The sequence below is a fragment of the Argopecten irradians genome, chromosome 7 (assembly GCF_041381155.1).
Source record: "Argopecten irradians isolate NY chromosome 7, Ai_NY, whole genome shotgun sequence".
NCBI classification, from domain to species: domain Eukaryota; kingdom Metazoa; phylum Mollusca; class Bivalvia; order Pectinida; family Pectinidae; genus Argopecten; species Argopecten irradians.
The window spans coordinates 41,312,359-41,334,292 of NC_091140.1; the positions used below are offsets into that span (position 1 = coordinate 41,312,359).

The window sequence follows — 21,934 nt, forward strand, 5'->3', positions numbered from 1 at the left end:
TACAATTACTTATATAAATAGATGTCGTCTGCCGTTTTATGTCATTACGTAATCATCATCAGTACCAAAGGCAAGAGGGGGTTCAATGAGAAATAAGTGCCTACAATGTTTTATTTATGGTAACTTGATCATAAGTGAGCTTGGTTTCAATTAACTAAAATGGAATTTGGTCAAGAGCATTGCACTTTTGAACAAAACAAAAAAAAAGAAAAAAAGATAAAAAAAATAAAATAATGGTTTCTAATTTATTTGCTAGATCAATTCAAAGACAATATAGGTTAATATGGAAATAGTAGACTGCGGTTCATTTCCTTGACAAAGGCTATGCAGCCGAAAATTTGGAACAGAGACTGTTAATATTATATAATATGAATATTATAAATTTATATGTTCCTTTTGGAACACTAATATGAGAAATGATATGGAAATGTTTGTGTTTTTTTGAACAATAAATTTTCCTTTGTTAATGATACACTAACATAAGCACAATTTACCGTTATATGGAACAAAGAAAAAAATATTAAATGAGGTGTGTCTCCTTCATTTGGACAGGAAGGGGCGTGTCTCCTTGCTGTCCACAGGAAGGGGTGTGTCTCCTTGCTGTCCACAGGAAGGGGTGTGTCTCCTTGCTGTCCACAGGAAGGGGTGTGTCTCCTTGCTGTCCACAGGAAGGGGTGTGGTTGTTGGTTGCTTCAGTTATCAGTGGTTGGAGGTAAACTACTTAACATGTGCTTCGTTTATCTTTAATGATTTCCTATATAAATAAAGTTTATTAGTAAATAATATTTAGTAACAAGATTGACAACATTGTCAGGGAGGAGTAAATAAATGTTTCTCATCAAGATATAGACATGCTTTCACTGCAACAAGTTATTTTTGTGTGATGCGTTTTTTTCATGATTCGTGTTTTAGAATTTTATAAATCTGTAACTGATAGGAAGTGTGATATGAAAATGATGATTTAAAGTTGGTCTGTTTTGGATCTCTATGGAATCTGTTTCATGACAACTGTCAGAAGAGCACATACAGCCCTGTTGTTAATCATAACAGATTTGTAATTTTTGGAAGAAAAAATAAATCGGAAGATATCCCATGATACATAAACTTGTTTAGATCTTACTTTGTATTGAAAATTGATCTTTGAAAGCAGTGAGTCTTTTCCATAGATAAAGAGTGTCAAGTCAAAATGGCCAGAGTGTTGGCAATTTGCTACTTCTTATTCATGACCCTGGCTGCTAATAGGATGTTAATTAATCAAACAAACAAACAAACAAATTATCCTTTGTGCTATATTGGCTTAGTGGTTAAGGTGTCCAATCTTCTTAGTGGCTTCTGGCTCTATTGTCTTTGCAGTGTTTTACCACAGTTGAAATCATATTAGATGTTATTAAGTGTTTTCTCTGATCATACAGGCCACTTGGACCTCTTGTTGAAATAAACTTTTATTTTTGATTTTTTCCCTTATGTAAATGCAGACATCTTTATGATGTAGTAAATCAATGCTAGTCCGGAACAGCTGATAAATGTGTGAATATTTTCACATGATGTGTTTTTAATTTTTGGCTACCCCGCTGTAGTTAGTGATAGATGCCTGAAGTTTATAGAGGGTCGAGTTACTTCCGAAATGTCTGGCCCATTGGCTTAGCTAGCAATACATTACCGGTCCTTAAATCTTATGTAGGTCTCAAAATTAAATATTCATATTCTGCTGCAATTTTAGGTCAAAATTCTGGTGATAAAGGTAACCATTAGTTTTGCCGTTAATTTTTAATTTGAATGTTTTTAAGTCATCCATTGAACATAGACATCAGTCATCATTATATATATATATATATAACATGGTCATCTGACTATTTATGACACCTCTTTGTAAAGGACACTTGTCTATAAAGGACACCTTGAAAAGTGAACACTTCTTTATAAATGACAACTCTCTTTAAAGGGCACCTTTCTATAATGGACACCTTTCTATAATGGACACCTTTCTATAATGACCACCTTTCTATGATGGACACCTTCCTATAATGGACACCTTGTTTATAATGTACACCTTTCTATAATGGACACCTCTATAATGTACACCTTTCTATAATGTACACCTCTTTATAACAGACACCTTTCTATGATGGACACCTTCCTATAATGGACACCTTCCTATAATGGACACTTCTTTATAATGGACACCTTTCTATTATGGACATCTTTCTCTAATGGACACTTGTTTATAATGTACACCTTTCTATAATGGACACCTCTATAATGTACACCTTTCTATAATGTACACCTCTTTATAACAGACACCTTTCTATAATGGACATCTCTTTATAATGGACATCTCTTTATAATGGACAACTTTCTATAATGGACACCTTTTATAATATACACCTCTTTATAACAGACACCTCTTTATAATGGACACCTTTTATAATGGACACCTCTTTATAATGGACACCTTTCTATAATGGAGATGTCTAATGGACACCTCTTTATAACGGACACTTTTCTATAATGGACACCTCCTTTTTATGGACACCTCTTTATAGCAGACACTTTTCTATAATGAACAAGGGACACCCCTTTATAATGGATGCCTTTCTATTATGAATACCTCTCTATAATGGACACTTCTTTATTATGGACACCTCTCTATTATGGACACTTCTTTATTATGGACACCTTTCTATTATGAATACCTCTCTATAATGGACACTTCTTTATTATGGACACCTCTCTATTATGAATACCTCTCTTTAATGGACATCTCTCTATAATTGACACCATTCTATTATGGATACCTCTCTTTAATGGACATCTCTCTATAATTGACACCTTTCTATTATGGACATCTTTAATATATATAAATGACACCCTTCTACTAAGATCACCTCTCTGTACAGGATACCTTTATATAATGACAATTTACTTTGAAATATTATTATCAATGCTTATAAATAATAAATATAATGGACATTTTCTATGAAGGACACCTATAAAAAACACTTTTATATTTAAGACAAGAAGATGCTTATCTGACCTTATCTTTAAATACATATAAATGGCTTGTGTAACTTTTAAACAGTTTTAAAATGTTCCCATCAACCGTTACGTTAAAGAAGATAATAATTAGCGTCTTTGTTTGTTTTTGGATCAACTTGTATACTGTAACTGACTCACAAACAAACAACATGCCTCCCTTTTAGTACAGCCACCTAAACAGTCTGTATAGTCTAATTTTGTATCATTTCTGTCGGTTGGCTAGGTGACTTGACTTACGAAACTGGATGTGGTTTATTAGTTAAGGAGTGCCTTGTGTATGGATACCTCAAAATTCTCCTATTTTACCACAATCATTTTGTGCACTTACATGTACACACTTCACATGTCTGGAAGGCTGTAGCTGTAACAGGAGTGGTCATGTTTGATTATCTCCCTTGAGTCAACTCTTCTGCATCACTGACAATTGTTGTTGTTTACATATTATTCCTATGATTAATTGTCTAATAAACAACAATAAGGAATTAGGGATGGAAGTTTAGAGCATTCACTTTCATGAGGAACCCATGGTAGGATTTTGATTTAAGAATGTTTTTAAGAGTGTGGGAGGAAATAGAGATATCAATTAATCTATTCAATCTGTACTTTTCCTTACTGCCGTTCTACCTTTCCGGAGCGAAATTTAAAGGTTTTTGAAATTCATAAATAACATAAGAAAATATATTTTGATGGGCTAAGATGTGGTTACCATATCAAACATATGCAAGATTTCCTGCGTAATATAATAGAACAGTTGAGATTCATCTTGCTGTTTTGCCGTCTGGCGCAGTTATAGTCAATTCAATTCAATTTCTTTATTTCTATAAGCCTTACGGCTTACAGTCAACAACCATGCGGTACTTAGGAAGACAGTGGAAAACATATAAGACAACCCGCATTATGGAAATTAAGATTTTATTCACTTTAATTACATTGTTCAAAAGGTAATGATAAGTGTAGTATTAATGGTTAGTTTAAAACTTTTGCGACTCTATAAAATTACCAATCTCGTTTTACATTCCTATTAAAAAAATTTAATCCATTCCTGAAAGTTTGTTGGCCTTTAAATAATAATTATGAAAAAATTTGAAAAGTTCATTGAAAAAAAAACAGGATTGCAGTTTTTTTGGGGACACTTTTGAAAATAAATTTAAGAAGAAATTGAAATTATTTTCTTAGATCACTTCTTTTCTTAATCTGATAATTGGATTTTGATCAAAATTTATTTTATGTAATAAGTATATTATGCAATTATGCAAATGAGTTCTATAGATTTTGTAGTTGAGGTAATTGATGGATTTTGCAACTTCCTTGTTCAGTGGACTCCTGTGGAGGTCAGAAGAGTTATAGATGGACAGCTTTGCACAAATTATAACCTGATGTCATGTTAAATTTTTACTGTGGAGGTGGAAATATACTGTACATTTCATTTGACCTCTGATCATAAAGGTCAAAAGTCATTCATAGGCCTTGCTAGCTAGCTGCACCATACCTAGTTTATCCTTGGGGGTAGACATCTGTCTGTCTGACGGTTTAGGGAAGTGTTATATAGGTATCTTAAGGTACTGACCACCAACTGGACATATCACTTTAAAGATAACCGAAATTCTAAGGAGATATCTCATATGAAATATTTATAAATTCAAGATCAAGCAGTGGCATTGTAAAAAAAATGTATAGCATTTAAATACAAAACTGGAAAATCAGGTTTTGTGTTCTATTAATTTTTACGAATTCTGCATTCAAGGTTTTGCAAATTTTTAAAGTTGATCTGTGCCAATCTATACCTTCCACAATTATGTTGAATGGTATTTTACTTCAAGTTTTAATGTACATAACTTGCACTCTGCAAAAGAGCTTTGAGGTGGAAATAATGAAATATAGTAGGTTCATTGATTAGGATCTGAATTTTATGTGTAAAAGATTGATACCAAAGTCATAAAACATTATAAAAGTCATAGGTAATATAACATAATAGATTATTATTAATTTGTAATAGTCATATATAATAAATGATAATAATAGATAAAGGTGCCAGTGTGACATTAAAAGGCCATTATAAAATAATGTGTTTTAAAAATGATTTTAAACAATTTTAATGGCGTTTTCACAACTTTGTAATGGCTTCAGGTAGCAGTAGGGAGATATTAAGATGCATGAAAATTATATATCATAAATAGAACTTATTTTGTATAAAACATAATAGATTAAAGATGATTAATTCAATGTCTCATAATAGTCATAAATATTAAATGATTAATGTTTAAAAATTAAAAATATGGATTTACTGGATAATAGATTATAATTTGATGCATAAAAACAAAGATGGTGTATGAAAGAAGATATTAATGCTATATATATACATTGTTGATAATATGGTATGTAGATCCATGCCTTTTCTCCAGGAAGACTTGGGCGGGTCTGCAAAATAAGCATACTTAATCGTCATGGAAACAGTTCCTTGGTATTAAAAACAGTGCTGTGTCATGTCCTAGCTTTGATGTACAATATGGCGAAGTTTTACGGTAAAAGCTTCTGTGATTGATTGAAGCAAACATTTAGATTTCATGTACTTATAAGTGATAAAAAATATATTTATATTTAGTCAGATTAGCATTAGTGATACTGGTTAGGAAGTGTACGCTATGTCCACGGAAGGCTAGCGCAAGTGATTAGATAAAATAAGCAAACAATTAAGGTGTGGTCCTCGCTATCTCTCTCCATCCCGTTCGTAAGCTTACTTTGATGTCAGTTAGCCGTCCAGGTGAGTCGCAGGTATGGACCAGGTACGTCAGGGATTCCCCCCTCACCTGGTACAGGTGACATGGCTGTAACGAGCCAGGCTCCCCAGGTAAATAACAGGTAAACAATCTCATTTGGTTTGTCTTAGGACCCAGGAATAGCAACCCTTGTCAACCGTAATCTAGCAAGATTATCAGTTTACTTAAGTGGTTGTTTGATGGACTGGGGATGTTTGAAAGTGAAAATATTATCCAACTCTCGTCTCCGGTGTGTCTATCGGGAACAGCCAATGGCAGCGCCCGTAACGGAGCCTGAAGGTATAAAACCCACTCCCTTTGGGCAGGGCCACTTGGTTGCACCCTTCATTATAACAATTCTATTTGTATGTGAAGGACTCTTATGGTCAATCCAGTGGTCAGTCCATTGGTCAGTCCAGAATACTATTTATGGATTTCTGCTTGATCAGATGATATTAGATGATGGAGCATTTTCTCATAAGTGTCTTTGAGGAAGTAAGAAGTTTATGCACACATTGCATCGTTTAGTGACCGCCTACCAGAAACAACCGCTGACCATGTCGGAAGCATCAATTCTTGGATCAGAAGCATCCGTCCTTGGATCGGAGAATTCCATTCTAGGATACTATGATTCTACATTACCACATTGGCATGTCCATCCCTGGTCAAAGGTATTAAGATAGAGGTGAATTTCTGTAACATTGGTCACTGATTGGAACATCAAAATGTAACTTTATAATTTAAAGTTTAGCTTTAATGAATAGTCACTGAAACGCGTAAGGTATCTGGGACAGGATGAGGAGTGACTCTATACTGGTCTAGATATGCCCCTTCCTGCTAAGGATCTATACAGGGGACCCTTCCCCTTTTGGGACCTATATAAGTGGAGTTATTGCCCCTCCCATGGGAACCTATACACCCAGAGGTGTGGCCCTTTCCCTTGTTACCTATTCAGGTACTCAAGTATAGGTGTGACCTTCCTCTTAGGATCTATACAACTTGGGACCTATACAGAGGTGTAGCCCCTCCCCCTTGGGACCTATACAGACGGGTGGCCCCTCCCCTTGGGACCTATACAGAGGTGTGGCCCCTCCCCTTGGGACCTAAACAGAGGTGTGGCCCCTCCCCATTGGGTCCTATACAGAGGTGTGGCCCCTCCCCCTTGGGACCTATACAGAGGTGTGGCCCCTCCCCCTTGGGACCTATACAGAGGTGTGACCCTTCCCCATTTGGACCTAAACAGGTGTGGCCCTTCCCCCTTTGGACCTATACAGAGGTGTGGTGTGGTCCCTCCCCCTTGGGACCTATTTGGGGTGTGGTCCTCCCCCACATTATACCCTTACAAGCATACATGTAGAAGTGTGGTCTTCCGCCACTGGGGCCTATGTAGAGATGTGTTGTGATTAAGGAGAAAATGAAATGCAAATGATATAGGTCTAGTTATGACTTGTGTTTGTCCATCCTTCCATCTTTCCATCTGCAGTAGATCATATTGTCTTTACTCTATATCTCTATATTTAACATGGATGCTTACTCTGGTTTGATATGTTTACGCTTGGCACCATATGTTTGTGACCTTGACTATGTAAAATAAATGTCTTTGTCCAGACTCTTTTGTCTACCTGTTACTGATGGGTTATTTATACCCTAAACCTTCTAAACAGTATTCTCTCATTGGTCTCTTAATAGCTATTGATTAAGGATTTACTGTAAAATACCATGTCTGAACATTAAAATTATGTTCAACTTAATTGACCACTAGTCAGATTAATTTAGGTAAAATGTAGCTTTTCATTGTTTCTTTGTTTTGATAATATTGTTTTATTCAAAAGCAGGCTCAGCTGATTCTATTGAAAACATTCCTAAAAAAATATTGGTCAGGTTCTGTTGATGTTTCTGTCGATGTTAGTTTCTTCAACGTGAAGTTGTTGCTGGCTTTTGAAAACCAAATCATTGATTGCTATAAGAAGCTAAATGTCAACCTTATTGCTGATGACGTAACAGCGACGTCATACCCATGAAATATTTCCTGTCCGCTTTTGGTTCATCGCTGAAACAGTTCTTTTGGGCTGGTCGCATTGGTAATTAACAGTAATTGTATCTATGTGGGAGTCGGATCAATCGGGCTCAGCCGAACTCTTCACAGATCATAGATACACAATACCGATCTTTACGATTACGAACCCTCTGTTTGTAGTGCAGTGAACCATGTCTGCATCTCTCCGGGGCTTGCTGCTATATGCTACCTCAGCCTGATTATAACCAAAATTACTGTTATCGAGCTCTTTGGTATTTGATGCTGCCTGTGTTTTGCTAAATGTTTAAGCTGTAATTAAGAAGCTCAGGTGTGGCCGAGATCAATACGAGCTGGCCAGTAGCCACGGTGACACACCTACATCTCACCCCCAGGCACCGACTGTAATGGATGGGGCTGTCAGCGGGAGATACCAACACTCCAACACTGCACACCAAATGAGGCAGTGATTTATACCCTAAAAACAGCGACAGGTCGGGAGCCTTACAGGTTTATGATGGGAAACTGTCCTTTGCTCATTGCACACAATTACAGTGTACTGGCCAAAACACTAGGATGTTGACAAGTAAAATACATACACACAGGATTTAGGGTGAGTTCTGGGGTTAAACTGTACTGGGGTGAGATGAGGGGCATGATGGGGGAGACACGGTAATGGGGTTATTGAGGGGCGAGTGAAAGGCTAGTTGGGGAGAAACTGTTATTAAGGGGCATATGGGTGAAAACTAGGTATATAGGGTTATGAAATGATCAAGATCAGGGGAGAAATTAGAAATAGGCCTGGGTTACTAAAGGGTATAAATGAGGAGTCAAGGGACAGAAAACCAGGTATAGGGTTGTTTTAAGGGTGAAATTAAGGGCAAATTTGGGAAAAACTAGATATAGGGTGGTTTTAAGGGTCAAGGTAAGGGGCAAGTTAGGGGAGAACTAGGAAGATCCCTGGCTTACTAAAGGGTACAGATGAGGGCTCTGGTGCAGGAGAGAAAATAGGTATACATGAGTTATTTAGGGATAAAGGTAAGGGCAAGTTGGGGTTATTAAAGGGTCAAGTTAAGCGGCAAATAGGGAGAAAACTAGGGATAGGGTTATTTTAAGGGTCAGGATAAGGGCAAGTTGGGTAAGACACTGGATGTAATACGTTATTAATGGTTAGAGATAAAGAGTAACAGAAGGGCAATCCTATTAAAGGTTTAAAGAAGGAACAAATATGGGAAAGATGAAATTATACTAAGGTTTGAGACTCTACTAAAGGAGTATTGAGGGGGAGAAGTGTCTGTATGTAACGGAAGGAGTGAAGGCAAAAAGGAGGAATTAAGGTTCATACAGGGGCAGATATGAAAAGCAAGTGATAAAAAGTGGAAATGAAATGCATGTACAGATAAAAAAAAAATACAGAATGTTTGACTGACAACAGAATCTAATAGAGGAAAGTTACGAGGAGTGGAGTGGGTAGAATGAGGCTGAAGATCATTTGATATTTACACCTTTAGCCTACTTATGTGAAGTAGAAGCATGTTATTAGTCGGTACAAAGGTTGTGGGCTAGCTGATAGGATGGAGGTCAGTGTACCACCGATCTGACGTAAACCAGTAACGCGATACCACGGGGCGTTTACTGGGAGTGGTAACTGGTGGGCAGGGCCTCAATTGATGGAACAGCCTTGTGCATGGGGAGGGGGAAACCCCTTTGATAGAATGCCAGCTGCAGTAGCTTTTAACTTGGGAGTGACTTTGCTGTCTGAATGGGAAAAAAAACTGTGAACCACTACCACGGGGTGAGAAGTGAAAAACGTACACTTGCGTCATGTAATGTTGTATGATGCTTGCGTGGTAAGTGTGTTTATGTGTCGGTAGTGTGTGTGAAGCACGATATTGTAGGGTGTGATGGTGTGTGTATGTAGTCAGTTAGAACACTGTGCCTGGGGTCATTTCTCCTGCCACACCTATACAGTACTGGACATGTCTAAAACGTAGCAGCTGATTATGGCCAGACCAGGTGACAGCTGACCGCTGCTCGTACTGACCACAGGGCAGAAACACAAAGGTACCGAGTGCTATCAAGAGATATTCCATTATAACTTTTAATATCAATGACTATTGTATGTCGGAGATCCAAAAGTGGTCACTAAATGGTCAGTTGATGCTATTTTAGGTGTTAAGTGTCACTGACCATATTAAGGGATGTGTAGGGTAGGTGATCTTTGTTAAACAGGTGTAAACACAACAGGTAAGTAATCAAACCTTTATCTTTGTGGTGGTAACATTCACTGGATTTAACAGATAACTGGAGATAATGATTTCTGACTCCTGTGAACATCAGCTGGGTGTAAATAATGATGTTACCAGATTTGGGGAAACTTTACTTATAACTCGCCAATAGCACTGTAAGTCTGTCTCATTCCAAGGGAGCAAACTTTGTTTGGAATATTCAAATCATGAGCAAACTTTGTTTGGAATATTCACATCATGAGAATTTTGCCTTGGAGTGTGGGTTTTGTCTATATGTAAAATGTATAAGATATCTGGATATTATATGGGATATACACATGTACTTGTATATCAACTCTTCTGTGTTTAACACTAAAAGTATATTTAGGCTAATGTGTCTGTATATTATTATGTGACACAATGTAGATACTGTTCTTTCAGCAAAACAAGAAATTTACTCAGAATGAAAATAAATATGATTAATTTGTGGAAGAATGAAAATAAATATGATTAATTTGTGGAAACCTCACTTTTAAATGATTTTTCACACAGATTAGTATTTTGATTTTGATAGTTATTAAAAGGTAATATTATAGCGTCTATTCAGCTACTGAGTTATGATTGCTGAGAAGCGAATATGTATGATGTACAAAAATGTACTTTGTGTCACTATTGTGATATGCTAATTGAGGAGTAAACATCACAGTATCACACATATATGGTCATATGTTTCTAAATATTCACCTTTTCATTCGTCACTATCAGGATGTTTAACGGGTACGCTAAACTAACGTTATTTGTCTAAGAAATCTGTACTACCTGTGTATTACTGTACACAGGTATATATATGATATATCCACCATTAACATCATCGAAATGTAATCTGACCTATATTTTGACCTTTGACCTACTCAAGGACTTCTCTGCTGTCAAGATGTACATTTTTTGTTACCTGAAATTTAATTACAATCCATACTTATGTAAATTATATTGACCTACATTTTGACCTTTGAACTTCATTAGTTACACAAAATTAATTGATGAAGATAATGATGGCTTTTAATTCATAACTGTATATGATGATGATGAGGATGATGATGATGATGATGATGATGATGATGATGAAATTTCATACTTCTTGGGAATTTGGTGTTGCCCCTGTATTTCCTGTCACACACTTCCTGTACAGTTGCATTCATTGTATGGTGTATTAATGTAAAAGTTTTATTTTCTTTTGTGTCAGTTAAAGATAAAACTTTGGACATGTTGCATATGAAGATGAATTAAGTCTCGCCCCTTTGACCTATATTCTAATATTATTTTGTCCGTCGTCAGGCGTCTTATGTTGCATATGAGAAAATCCTTAATCATATAATATGTTATCACATATTATTTTACCCATATATATTCTGTGTAATTCATGATTAGGTCCAATTTGTGTTACTGCAATTGAGTTGAATTAATTACATATTTATTATTTCATATTTTCTTAAAAATTCCATCAATTTTAAATTTTTTTTTCTGTTTTTGCAGCTTGGTAAAATGACAGAGGATAGCTCACCGCTGTTACATAACTCCCGCAACAACAACAATAACAGCTATACATATGGAAATTCTACAGAGAACTCTCCTGTGATGGAGGAAGATTCTTCAATGGAAGAGCCACCATTTAAAATCAAAAGAAAAATAAAACAAGAATTAGAACATGGAATGTATGACTCGCCATTATCAATGTCAGGACTATGTGTTGTGCCAAAAAACTTTCAAATCAAACTTGAGGCTCCAAGCCCCGATATGTCATCATCAGACTTGAGTCCGGACTCACGGGGCTCGCCGTACTCCCGCCCCTCCTTAAGTGTATCCCCCAATCACTCGCCGGTGATTGGTGAGGAGGGCGTGAGTGCATTCACCAAAACAGTGCCAAAAAATCAAACTGCAGAACAAAGACAAATGTCACTTATAAAACTAAGCCAGATCCGATCTGCATTCTCTTCACGACCGTCTGGCGTCAGTGGTCCAACGTCGGTCGGACAAATGTTTGCTCTTAAAAAGAGAATCAAACAAGCTCAACTAAATGGGGACCTGTCACTTACAAACCCCGCCCTCTCCCCAATCTGTGGGGCGGAGCTTCTTCCCAACTCACCAATCAAGGAGGAGAGTGAGGACTCTCGGTCGCCGCCTCGACGACCAGACGGCAAGGTTGGTATTGTATGCATGTATTGTTATTCCTGATGTTAACTCGATTGTAGGTAAAAGTTAGTCAGGTCTTGATCAATTAAATCAAAGGTCATGTTATATCTAGAATTTTAACAATTTGAGCATTATATATGTCTGTTGTCTGAAATTTTGGATATTATAAACACGCCTATTTTAGAACTAGTTTGATTTTAGCAGTTGTCATGTACAGCACTTTCTAAAAGGATATATCAGGTATTGAACCACAAAATTGCCCTAATTGATATCTGTGCTAATAAATCATAGTTTTATTTGGTCACATTTGCACTAAAAACTTGGCTGCATAGATAAGTATGTTTACAATATGTATTCTATATCAGGCTACATGAAATCATGTGGATTATCATACGAGTGGATTTCATTGTATGATCAGTTTAAAGGTATGACAAGATTTTGATTGACAAATGGTGTCAGTATAACCAGGTTTTAATGGACAAATGTTGTCAGTATAACCAGGTTTTAATGGACAAATGGTGTCAGTGTAACCAGGTTTTAATGGATAAATGGTGTCAGTATAACCAGGTTTTAATGGACAAATGATGTCAGTATAACCAGGTTTTGATGGATAAATGGTGTCAGTATAACCAGGTTTTAATGGACAAATGGTGTCAGTATAACCAGGTTTTAATGGACAAATGGTGTCAGTATAACTAGGTTTTAATGGACAAATGGTGTCAGTATAACCAGGTTTTAATGGACAAATGGTGTCAGTATAACCAGGTTTTTATGGACAAATGGTGTCAGTATAACAGGTTTTAATGGACAAATGTGTCAGTTAACCAGGTTTTAATGGACAAATGGTGTCAGTATAACCAGGTTTTTTAATGGACAGTTAATGGAAATGGTGTCAGTATAACCAGGTTTTAATGGACAAATGGTGTCAGTATAACCAGGTTTTAATGGACAAATGATGTCAGTTTAACCAGGTTTTAATGGACAAATGGTGTCAGTATAACCAGGTTTTAATGGATAAATGGTGTCAGTATAACCAGGTTTTAATGGACAAATGGTGTCAGTATAACCAGGTTTTAATGGACAAATGGTGTCAGTATAACCAGGTTTTAATGGACAAATGGTGTCAGTGTAACTAACTAGGTTTTAATGGACAAATGGTGTCAGTATAAATAGGTTTTAATGGACAAATGACGTCAGTGTACATAACCAGGTTTTAATGGACAAATGGTGTCAGTATAACCAGTTTTAATGGACAAGTGTCAGTATAACCAGGTTTTAATGGACAAATGTTGTCAGTATAACCATTTAATGGACAATGTTAAAAGGTTTTAATGGACAAATGTTGTCAGTATAACCAGGTTTTAATGGACAAATGGTGTCAGTATAACCAGGTTTTAATGGACAAATGGTGTCAGTATAACCAGGTTTTAATGGACAAATGGTGTCAGTATAACCAGGTTTTAATGGAAAATGTGTCAGTAAAAGGTTTTAATGGACAAATGGTGTCAGTATAACCAGGTTTTAATGGACAAATGGTGTCAGTATAACCAGGTTTTAATGGACAAATGTGTCAGTATAACCAGGTTTTAATGGACAAATGGTGTCATTTAATGGACAAATGTGATGTCAGTATAACCAGGTTTTAATGGACAAATGGTGTCAGTATAACCAGGTTTTAATGGACAAATGATGTCAGTATAACCAGGTTTTAATGGACAAATGGTGTCAGTATAACCAGGTTTTAATGGACAAATGGTGTCAGTATAACCAGGTTTTAATGGACAAATGGTGTCAGTATAACCAGGTTTTAATGGACAAATGGTGTCAGTATAACCAGGTTTTAATGGACAAATGGTGTCAGTATAACCAGGTTTTAATGGACAAATGGTGTCAGTATAACCAGGTTTTAATGGACAAATGATGTCAGTGTCATAACCAGGTTTTAATGGACAAATGTTGTCAGTATAACCAGGTTTTAATGGACAAATGGTGTCATTGAATCCAGGTTTTAATGGACAAAATGGTTTAATGGACAAAGATCCAGGTTTTAATGGACAAATGGTGTCAGTATAACCAGGTTTTAATGGGACAAATGGTGTCAGTATAACCAGGTTTTAATGGACAAATGGTGTCAGTGTATACATAACCAGGTTTTAATGGACAAATGGTGTCAGTATAACCAGGTTTTAATGGACAAATGGTGTCAGTATAACCAGGTTTTAATGGACAAATGGTGTCAGTATAACCAGGTTTTAATGGACAAATGGTGTCAGTATAACCAGGTTTTAATGGACAAATGATGTCAGTGTATACATAACCAGGTTTTAATGGACAAATGGTGTCAGTATAACCAGGTTTTAATGGACAAATGATGTCAGTGTATTCATAACCAGGTTTTAATGGACAAATGGTGTCAGTATAACCAGGTTTTAATGGACAAATGGTGTCAGTATAACCAGGTTTTAATGGACAAATGGTGTCAGTATAACCAGGTTTTAATGGACAAATGGTGTCAGTATAACCAGGTTTTAATGGACAAATGGTGTCAGTATAACCAGGTTTTAATGGACAAATGGTGTCAGTGTAACCAGGTTTTAATGGACAAATGATGTCAGTTTAACCAGGTTTTAATGGACAAATGGTGTCAGTATAACCAGGTTTTAATGGACAAATGGTGTCAGTATAACCAGGTTTTAATGGACAAATGGTGTCAGTATAACCAGGTTTTAATGGACAAATGATGTCAGTGTAACCAGGTTTTAATGGACAAATGGTGTCAGTATAACCAGGTTTTAATGGACAAATGGTGTCAGTATAACCAGGTTTTAATGGACAAATGGTGTCAGTATAACCAGGTTTTAATGGACAAATGGTGTCAGTATAACCAGGTTTTAATGGACAGGATAAATGGTGTCAGTATAACTAGGTTTTAATGGACAAATGGTGTCAGTATAACCAGGTTTTAATGGACAAATGGTGTCAGTATAACCAGGTTTTAATGGACAAATGATGTCAGTGTTACCAGGTTTTAATGGACAGATGTTGTCAGTGTAACCAGGTTTTAATGGACAATTGATGTCAGTATAACCAGGTTTTAATGGACGGGATAAATGGTGTCAGTATAACTAGGTTTTAATGGACAGGTGGTGTCAGTATAATCAGGTTTTAATGGACAAAGGAAGTCAGTGTAACCAGGTTTTAATGGACAGGTGGTGTCAGTATAACCAGGTTTTAATGGACAAAGGAAGTCAGTGTAACCAGTTTTTATGGACAAATGTTGTCAGTGTAACCAGGTTTTTATGGACAAATGGTGTCAGTGTAACCAGGTTTTTATGGACAAATGTTGTCAGTGTAACCAGGTTTTTATGGACAAATGGTGTCAGTATAACCAGGTTTTAATGGACAAATAATGTCAGTGTAACCAGGTTTTAATGGACGGGATAAATGATGTCTGTATAACCAGGTTTAAATGGACAAATGGTGTTAGTGTAAACAGGTTTTAATGGACAAATGACGTCTGTGTATCCAGGTTTTAATGGACAAATGGTATCAGTGTAACCAGGTTTAATGGACAAATGATGTCAGTTTAACTAGGTTTTAATGGCCAAATGGTGTCAGTATAACCAGGTTTTTATGGACAAATGGTGTCAGTGTAACCAGGTTTTAATGGACAAATGGTGTCAGTATAATGGGTTTTAATGGATAAATGGTGTCAGTAAAATGGGTTTTAATGGACAAATGTTGTCAGTATAACCAGGTTTTAATGGACAAATGGTGTCAGTTTAACCAGGTTTTAATGGACAAATGATGTCAGTTTAACCAGGTTTTAATGGACAAATGGTGTCTGTATAACCAGGTTTTAATGGACAAATGGTGTCTATATAACCAGGTTTTAATGGACAAATGGTGTCTGTATAACCAGGTTTTAATGGACAAATGATGTCAGTTTAACCAGGTTTTAATGGACAAATGGTGTCTGTATAACCAGGTTTTAATGGACAAATGGTGTCTATATATATAACCAGGTTTTAATGGACAAATGGTGTTTGTATAACCGGGTTTTTAATGGACAAATGGTGGCAGTGTAACCAGGTTTTAATGGACAAATGGTGTCTGTATAACCAGGTTTTAATGGACAATTGATGTCAGTGAATCCAGGTTTTAATGGACAAATGGTGTCGGTATAACTAGTTTTTAATGAACAATGGTGTCAGCACCTGGAGAAAAATCATATATTTGACTTACAGTCAGTACATGGCAACTGCCCCATAAGGAATTTAAACTCATGACCCAGAGGTGGATGACATGCAATTGTGTTAATATTTATCAGAACACTTAAGCCATTCGAGCACGGCAGCTCCTGTGCCATGGGGTAGGGGGTTAACATAACAGTTGGAGGAAAAGTTTTATTATAAAGTTGTTTTTCCATGAACCACATTTTTATAGATTCTGTTACATATGTACTTTGTCTGTACCCAATAATCTTGTTTCATACGTAACCCATCCTCTGACATAATGTACCTAGTAGTCCTGACATACTGAATGCTCCCAATTTCCCTTGTGACATACTGAATGCTCCCGAGCTGTCCACAGTTTCTGGTGTAAACACATGTCATTGTTCACAGCAACAGGAGAGAGGACACTTTAGAAAGGAAGTGATAGCTAGTGTACATTATTGTTGTCTGGTTGTGTATAGGTCTATAGGACGACCACTCCCTTTTACCTGGGGCTTTTGTCGACACCATATATAGACTCTTATTTTCCTCTTCATCCTGGTACTCTGCCAGTTCCACTACCGTCTTCGATCCAATAAGTACCCCTATGTTTATGTTATATGATTTTATTTTATTCGTGTTATACATTTCTTATTGATAGTTTAGATTTAAGGATCTTATATGTACAAGGTTTGGATGTCAGTGGAAAGTCATAGTTTCCCAAGAAAATTCTATGACTTTCTGGCAACTATCTTGCATAAGTCTCAAACATTGCCGCTCAAGGAAACATGACTAGGACCAGAATGTTAGACACCTTAACCATTCAGCTACCGTAATCCAAAGTTTGAGGGCTAGAGGTAGAATGTCGGACGCTTTTACCACTCAGCTACTGTGACCCAGAGGTGGAGAGCTACAGCTAGAATGCCGGACACTTTTGTCACTTCGCCACCATAGAATTTCAGACACCTTTACCACTCTGCCACTATAACCCAGAGGTGGAGGGCTACAGCTAGAATGTCAGACACCTTAGCCACTCAGCCACCATAGAATTTCAGACACCTTTACCACTCTGCCACAGTAACCCAGAGGTTGAGGGCCAGAGGTAGAATATGACACCTGAACCACTCAGCCACCGTAACCCAGACGTGGAGGGCTAGTGGTTGAATGTCGGACACATTAACCACTCAGCTACTGTTACCCAGAGGTGGAGGGCTAGGGGTAGAATATCAGACACCTTAAATACTCCACCGCCGTAACAAAAAGGTGGAGGGCTAGAGGTAGAATGTCGGACACTATAGCTACTGTGATCAGGGGTAGAGGGCTACAGGTAGAATGTCAGACACCTTAGCCACTTAGCCACCATAACCCAGAGGTTGAGGACTAAAGGTAGAATGTCAGACACCTTAACCACTCAGCCACCATAGCCCAATGGTAGAATGTCGGAAACCTGAACCATTGACAATATAGCCCCTCCTTAGACTTTGAACATTTTTACCCTTTTTTCTGTACTATAGGGAGCACTGGCTAATGTACAGCCATATATAAGTCAGAAAGAACACAATAATATATACATTAACTTATTGCGGCCTGAGTTGCCTGCAAATACAAAAGCACACCGTCATGCCGACAAAGAACATATGCTCGCGAGTTCTAAAGGTGTAACATTGCACCTGAGTTTCCCGGTAAACTAACGATCAGGTGTACAGGTAGCGACCCCCTGCATGGACCACTCCCAATCATTGCCAAAACACAGGTGACATCTCAAGTACCTATAAATATCCTGGCTTCCTTACGATGTCTGGCTGGTCAGCTGTGATGGCTAGCGCTGGACATCTCTGACCAGGGGCTCAAACTCCCCTGGAATGCGACTCAACTTGCACTAAACCTGTAAATATGTTTGTGTTATGGGAGACAAAGAAATATGTGTCATCTTTTTTTATTGTGACATTTGACAATGAAATGAATGCCACATGTTTATTGCGGTTTGAAGGATTATACTTCCACACAAAAACAGACAGAATTTTATCTAGAGTATATAGGTTGAGATGAAAGCTTTTTTTATATCTGTAGACGTCTAGTTTATAATATTGAAAGAATTTACAATATGATATAAAATATTGGTTGGTAGTGGCTATTTTTTCTTTTTGTGGTTTGGAGATTTCAGGGTAATTTTGTGGTGAGAAATATTTTTGCTCTGTCTATAGATATGGTTCAGAAAATGCTTGAAATGAATTCACTTGCTTTTATTTTGATTGTTTCAAAGTATCCATGAATGCAGTGAAATTTCTTTACAACAGACATTTTATTTATTCAGAATTACAATATTGTTCTCATATTTTAGGATTTATAGAATTTGGGCAGCAAAAAAAATTCTGTTAATGTCATGTTATTTCAATATTTGTTCTAGTCCAAGTTGGGCCTTGTTTTCTGTAGCCTTTACATCAGCGACACCTAAAAACAAACATTTTGTTGATTTCTGACACGTCTATGTAGATTTGGTCAAACAGCATGTTGTATATTATATGACGTTTATTTGTAGCGATTTGCACGCAGTAACATAAACTCAGGGTGAAGTTGTAGTGGTTGTTTTATCATTGGAGTTTTCCCACATATATAAATACACAGAAACGACTTTATCTTTCTATATACACATGGAACCAATTCACTCTCAACATGGAGTTTATGATCTGATTAACAACATCACCAATTCTGATATAATGTTGGAATACAGTGAAAAAATCTCTTAAATTTGCAGTTGTAGGGAAAAGTTCAGTCTAGTGTGCATTTTTGGAAAAGTTAAATGATTGTGGAAAGGTTAAAGGTCAATCTAAGTTCACCCTGAGGTTGAACTTATATATGTCATATAGGTGTGCATGTAGAAAGAGGTTAAAGGTTAACTGAACATGCAGTTAAAAAGGTTAAAGGTCAATCTAAGGTCAGACTGAGGTTAAATATCTGCTTGGTGTGCAGGTAGAAAAAAGGTTAAAGATTCAACGAATATGCAGTTAGAGGTTAAAGTCAGTCTAATGTGTAATTTTGGTTAAAGATAGAGAATATTTAAAAAGAAATGTCAACTCAAAACCTAATATGCAGTTTAAAAAAGATGAATGCTTGCTTTATTGGTAAAAAGACTAAATTTGGAAAGCATAGTTTTTAAGGTCAACTTTCAGTATTTAGGGGTTTTGCCTTTGTTGGGACATTACACCCTTGCATTTGTTTGCACATTTATGAGGACAACTTACTCAATTTAGAGAAAAATAAGATAATAAAAAAGTTAAAGCTTAAATTATTCGTCTTAAAAATTGCACTTGTACATATTACACATTAGTTTTGAAAAATTGAATTTACCAAAGTAGAAACCATAATACAGATCAAGTTTGATTTACAAGGTCCCGTTGTCAGTGTAAAAGTTGGAGCATCGTTCTTCATGCTGAAAAAAAGATTAATGTCTTTGTAATTTAAAGATTCTTTCCTTCCTGTCTGTCCCTCTTTAAAATTGATCAATCTTTTTATACACTCTACATTGTTGTTTGTAAATCAATGGGGTACTGGATGCTGTCAGGGGCCATATCAAAGGTCGTTCTGTGGTAGGGGCCATCTCCAAGGTCATAATCTGGTTGCCAAGATCATCAAGGTCAAGTTGTTCATCACACTTATAAATACACTGTTTTGGCTGCATTTACATCAACCTAATGAAGTGACCTATATATTTCGTGTTAGGTTCCTGAACTAGAGCGACTTTGATCTAGTTTTAATCACACTTTTGGAGGGTAAGGTTTGGAGATGATAAAGTGCGGGTTTGAGGTCTGACATGAAAATTTAATTAAATGTAGCATAGTGATATCTAGTGCAGAGATAATTTAAAAGAGAATCCTTACATCAAATAACTTTAAAAGGGAGATAACTCTGTCACTAATCACAATTAAAGGTACAAGGGAAATAACTCCTTCACATCTAAACCATAATAGTAAAGATGAATTTCTTCTTTCTCTGACAGATACGCAAGAAAAAAATCTTAAACTAATTAATTGTAAATCTGATAAAAAAATCTTAAATAAAGGGAGGTAACTCTAATAATAACCATATTTTAGACATGTTGAATTTCATTTTTAAAAAATTATTTTCTGTAAATTGCAACTATAATAAAACATTCTTTTAAAGTTGACAGGAAAGGTAATCCTACAATATCATCATCCTTCCTATTGCCATTTTATATATTGTATGGGCCAATCGCACTTTGCAGTTATTGTAAGCACTAAATTATTCAGTACATTTTAATGGAATTATTTTAAAATTCATTAGCTTTGACAGGATATATAGGTAGAAAGCCTCTTTAAATAGTAAATGAAAGTTAAACATTAGAAGAAGGTGAGTCAGCTTGGTTTAAATAGCTGACGGAGGTTTTGATATCTGTTTCATTACCTGATTCCAAATTTACCTGTAAATTGATTAAATGGACCTCTTACATCGTTAGTTTACACCTGGAGGCCGTTTTACCTGTACAGGTACGTCATTCGACTAGTACAGCTGACTGCCTCCACCATAAACAAAGGCCCACGCCCAGGTAATATTATACTGGCATATACAACAAACAAAGCAAATCACATGCTGGAAAAACTAGCTATTGTATCATAACCAGCCGGGGATGACCAGCAAAAGTACACGTTGAGTTAGGGCGCTGTGGCCTCGCGTGACCCCTGAATATGCAGGATGAGACCCCCAGGAAGAGATTTGAATCTGCCCAGTCCCGCACGGGAGCCTCCCAACACTGGGTTCTTTGTCCCCGCTCACATTGTTTGACGATTTTTGTTGTGACCGTGTTCGCAGTCGAAGGTAACGGGCGTTAAAAGGGATAGCATATACACCCCCTCGCAGCACAATACACAACGACCAGAAGGCTTTATTTAGTTTCCGTCAATATTGACTCGGCAGTAAAATTTGATGAAATCATCACAATTATGTATTATAATCATTATTTCTACAAGCACATAATTAAAGTTAAAAGCTTGGCATGAGGTCTTTGTGGGAGACACGCTGACCTCACAGAAATCTTACCTGTTTACCTGTACTAGAGAATGACAAATCTCAAAATTGGTCAATTATGTCAAAGGTGTAGGACAATTTGCTTTGTGCTAACATAGCTCGTTGTATAGTTAATAGGTCAGGGAAAGGAAATCAAAGTGTTTTGATAATTGAATTAATTAAGTAAGAGTGGGATTTTAAAAATCAACACATGATCCTATTGTACTCCTGTTTATCGGCTCATATGTCACCAATATTGACTTCTCACGTCTTTGTTACCTGAGTAGATAGAATTTCTCTGTTGTCTTGTAAACCCTACCTGGGGATCCTCCTCCCTCCCTCTCTCACAACGACCTGCCCCTGTCATTTCCTAAGGGCCCAACACACCTTTGTGTGGTGTCAATGTCTCTTTCTTTGTCTTTCAAGTTCCCTCCAGGTCTACCAGCTATTCCCTACACATGTACAGGTTCCTGG

At 36.7% G+C, this 21,934-nt stretch overlaps 1 protein-coding gene across 6 annotated transcripts in view; it reads left to right on the top strand.

Annotated features, from left to right (window-relative positions):
* LOC138328462 (Krueppel-like factor 3) overlaps nucleotides 1–21,934 on the top strand; it is a 49,503-nt gene that overhangs the window by 13,467 nt on the left and 14,102 nt on the right. For 2 of the 6 annotated variants that reach the window (XM_069275272.1, XM_069275273.1), the window contains exon 4: nucleotides 11,568–12,233. In XM_069275272.1, the coding sequence (XP_069131373.1) occupies nucleotides 11,568–12,233 (666 nt within the window). Of the gene's footprint in view, nucleotides 1–9,418; nucleotides 9,657–9,676; nucleotides 9,871–9,931; nucleotides 10,054–11,567; nucleotides 12,234–21,934 lie in introns of those variants that run through there. The other 4 variants (XM_069275274.1, XM_069275275.1, XM_069275276.1 and 1 more) reach the window with 4 other exon arrangements.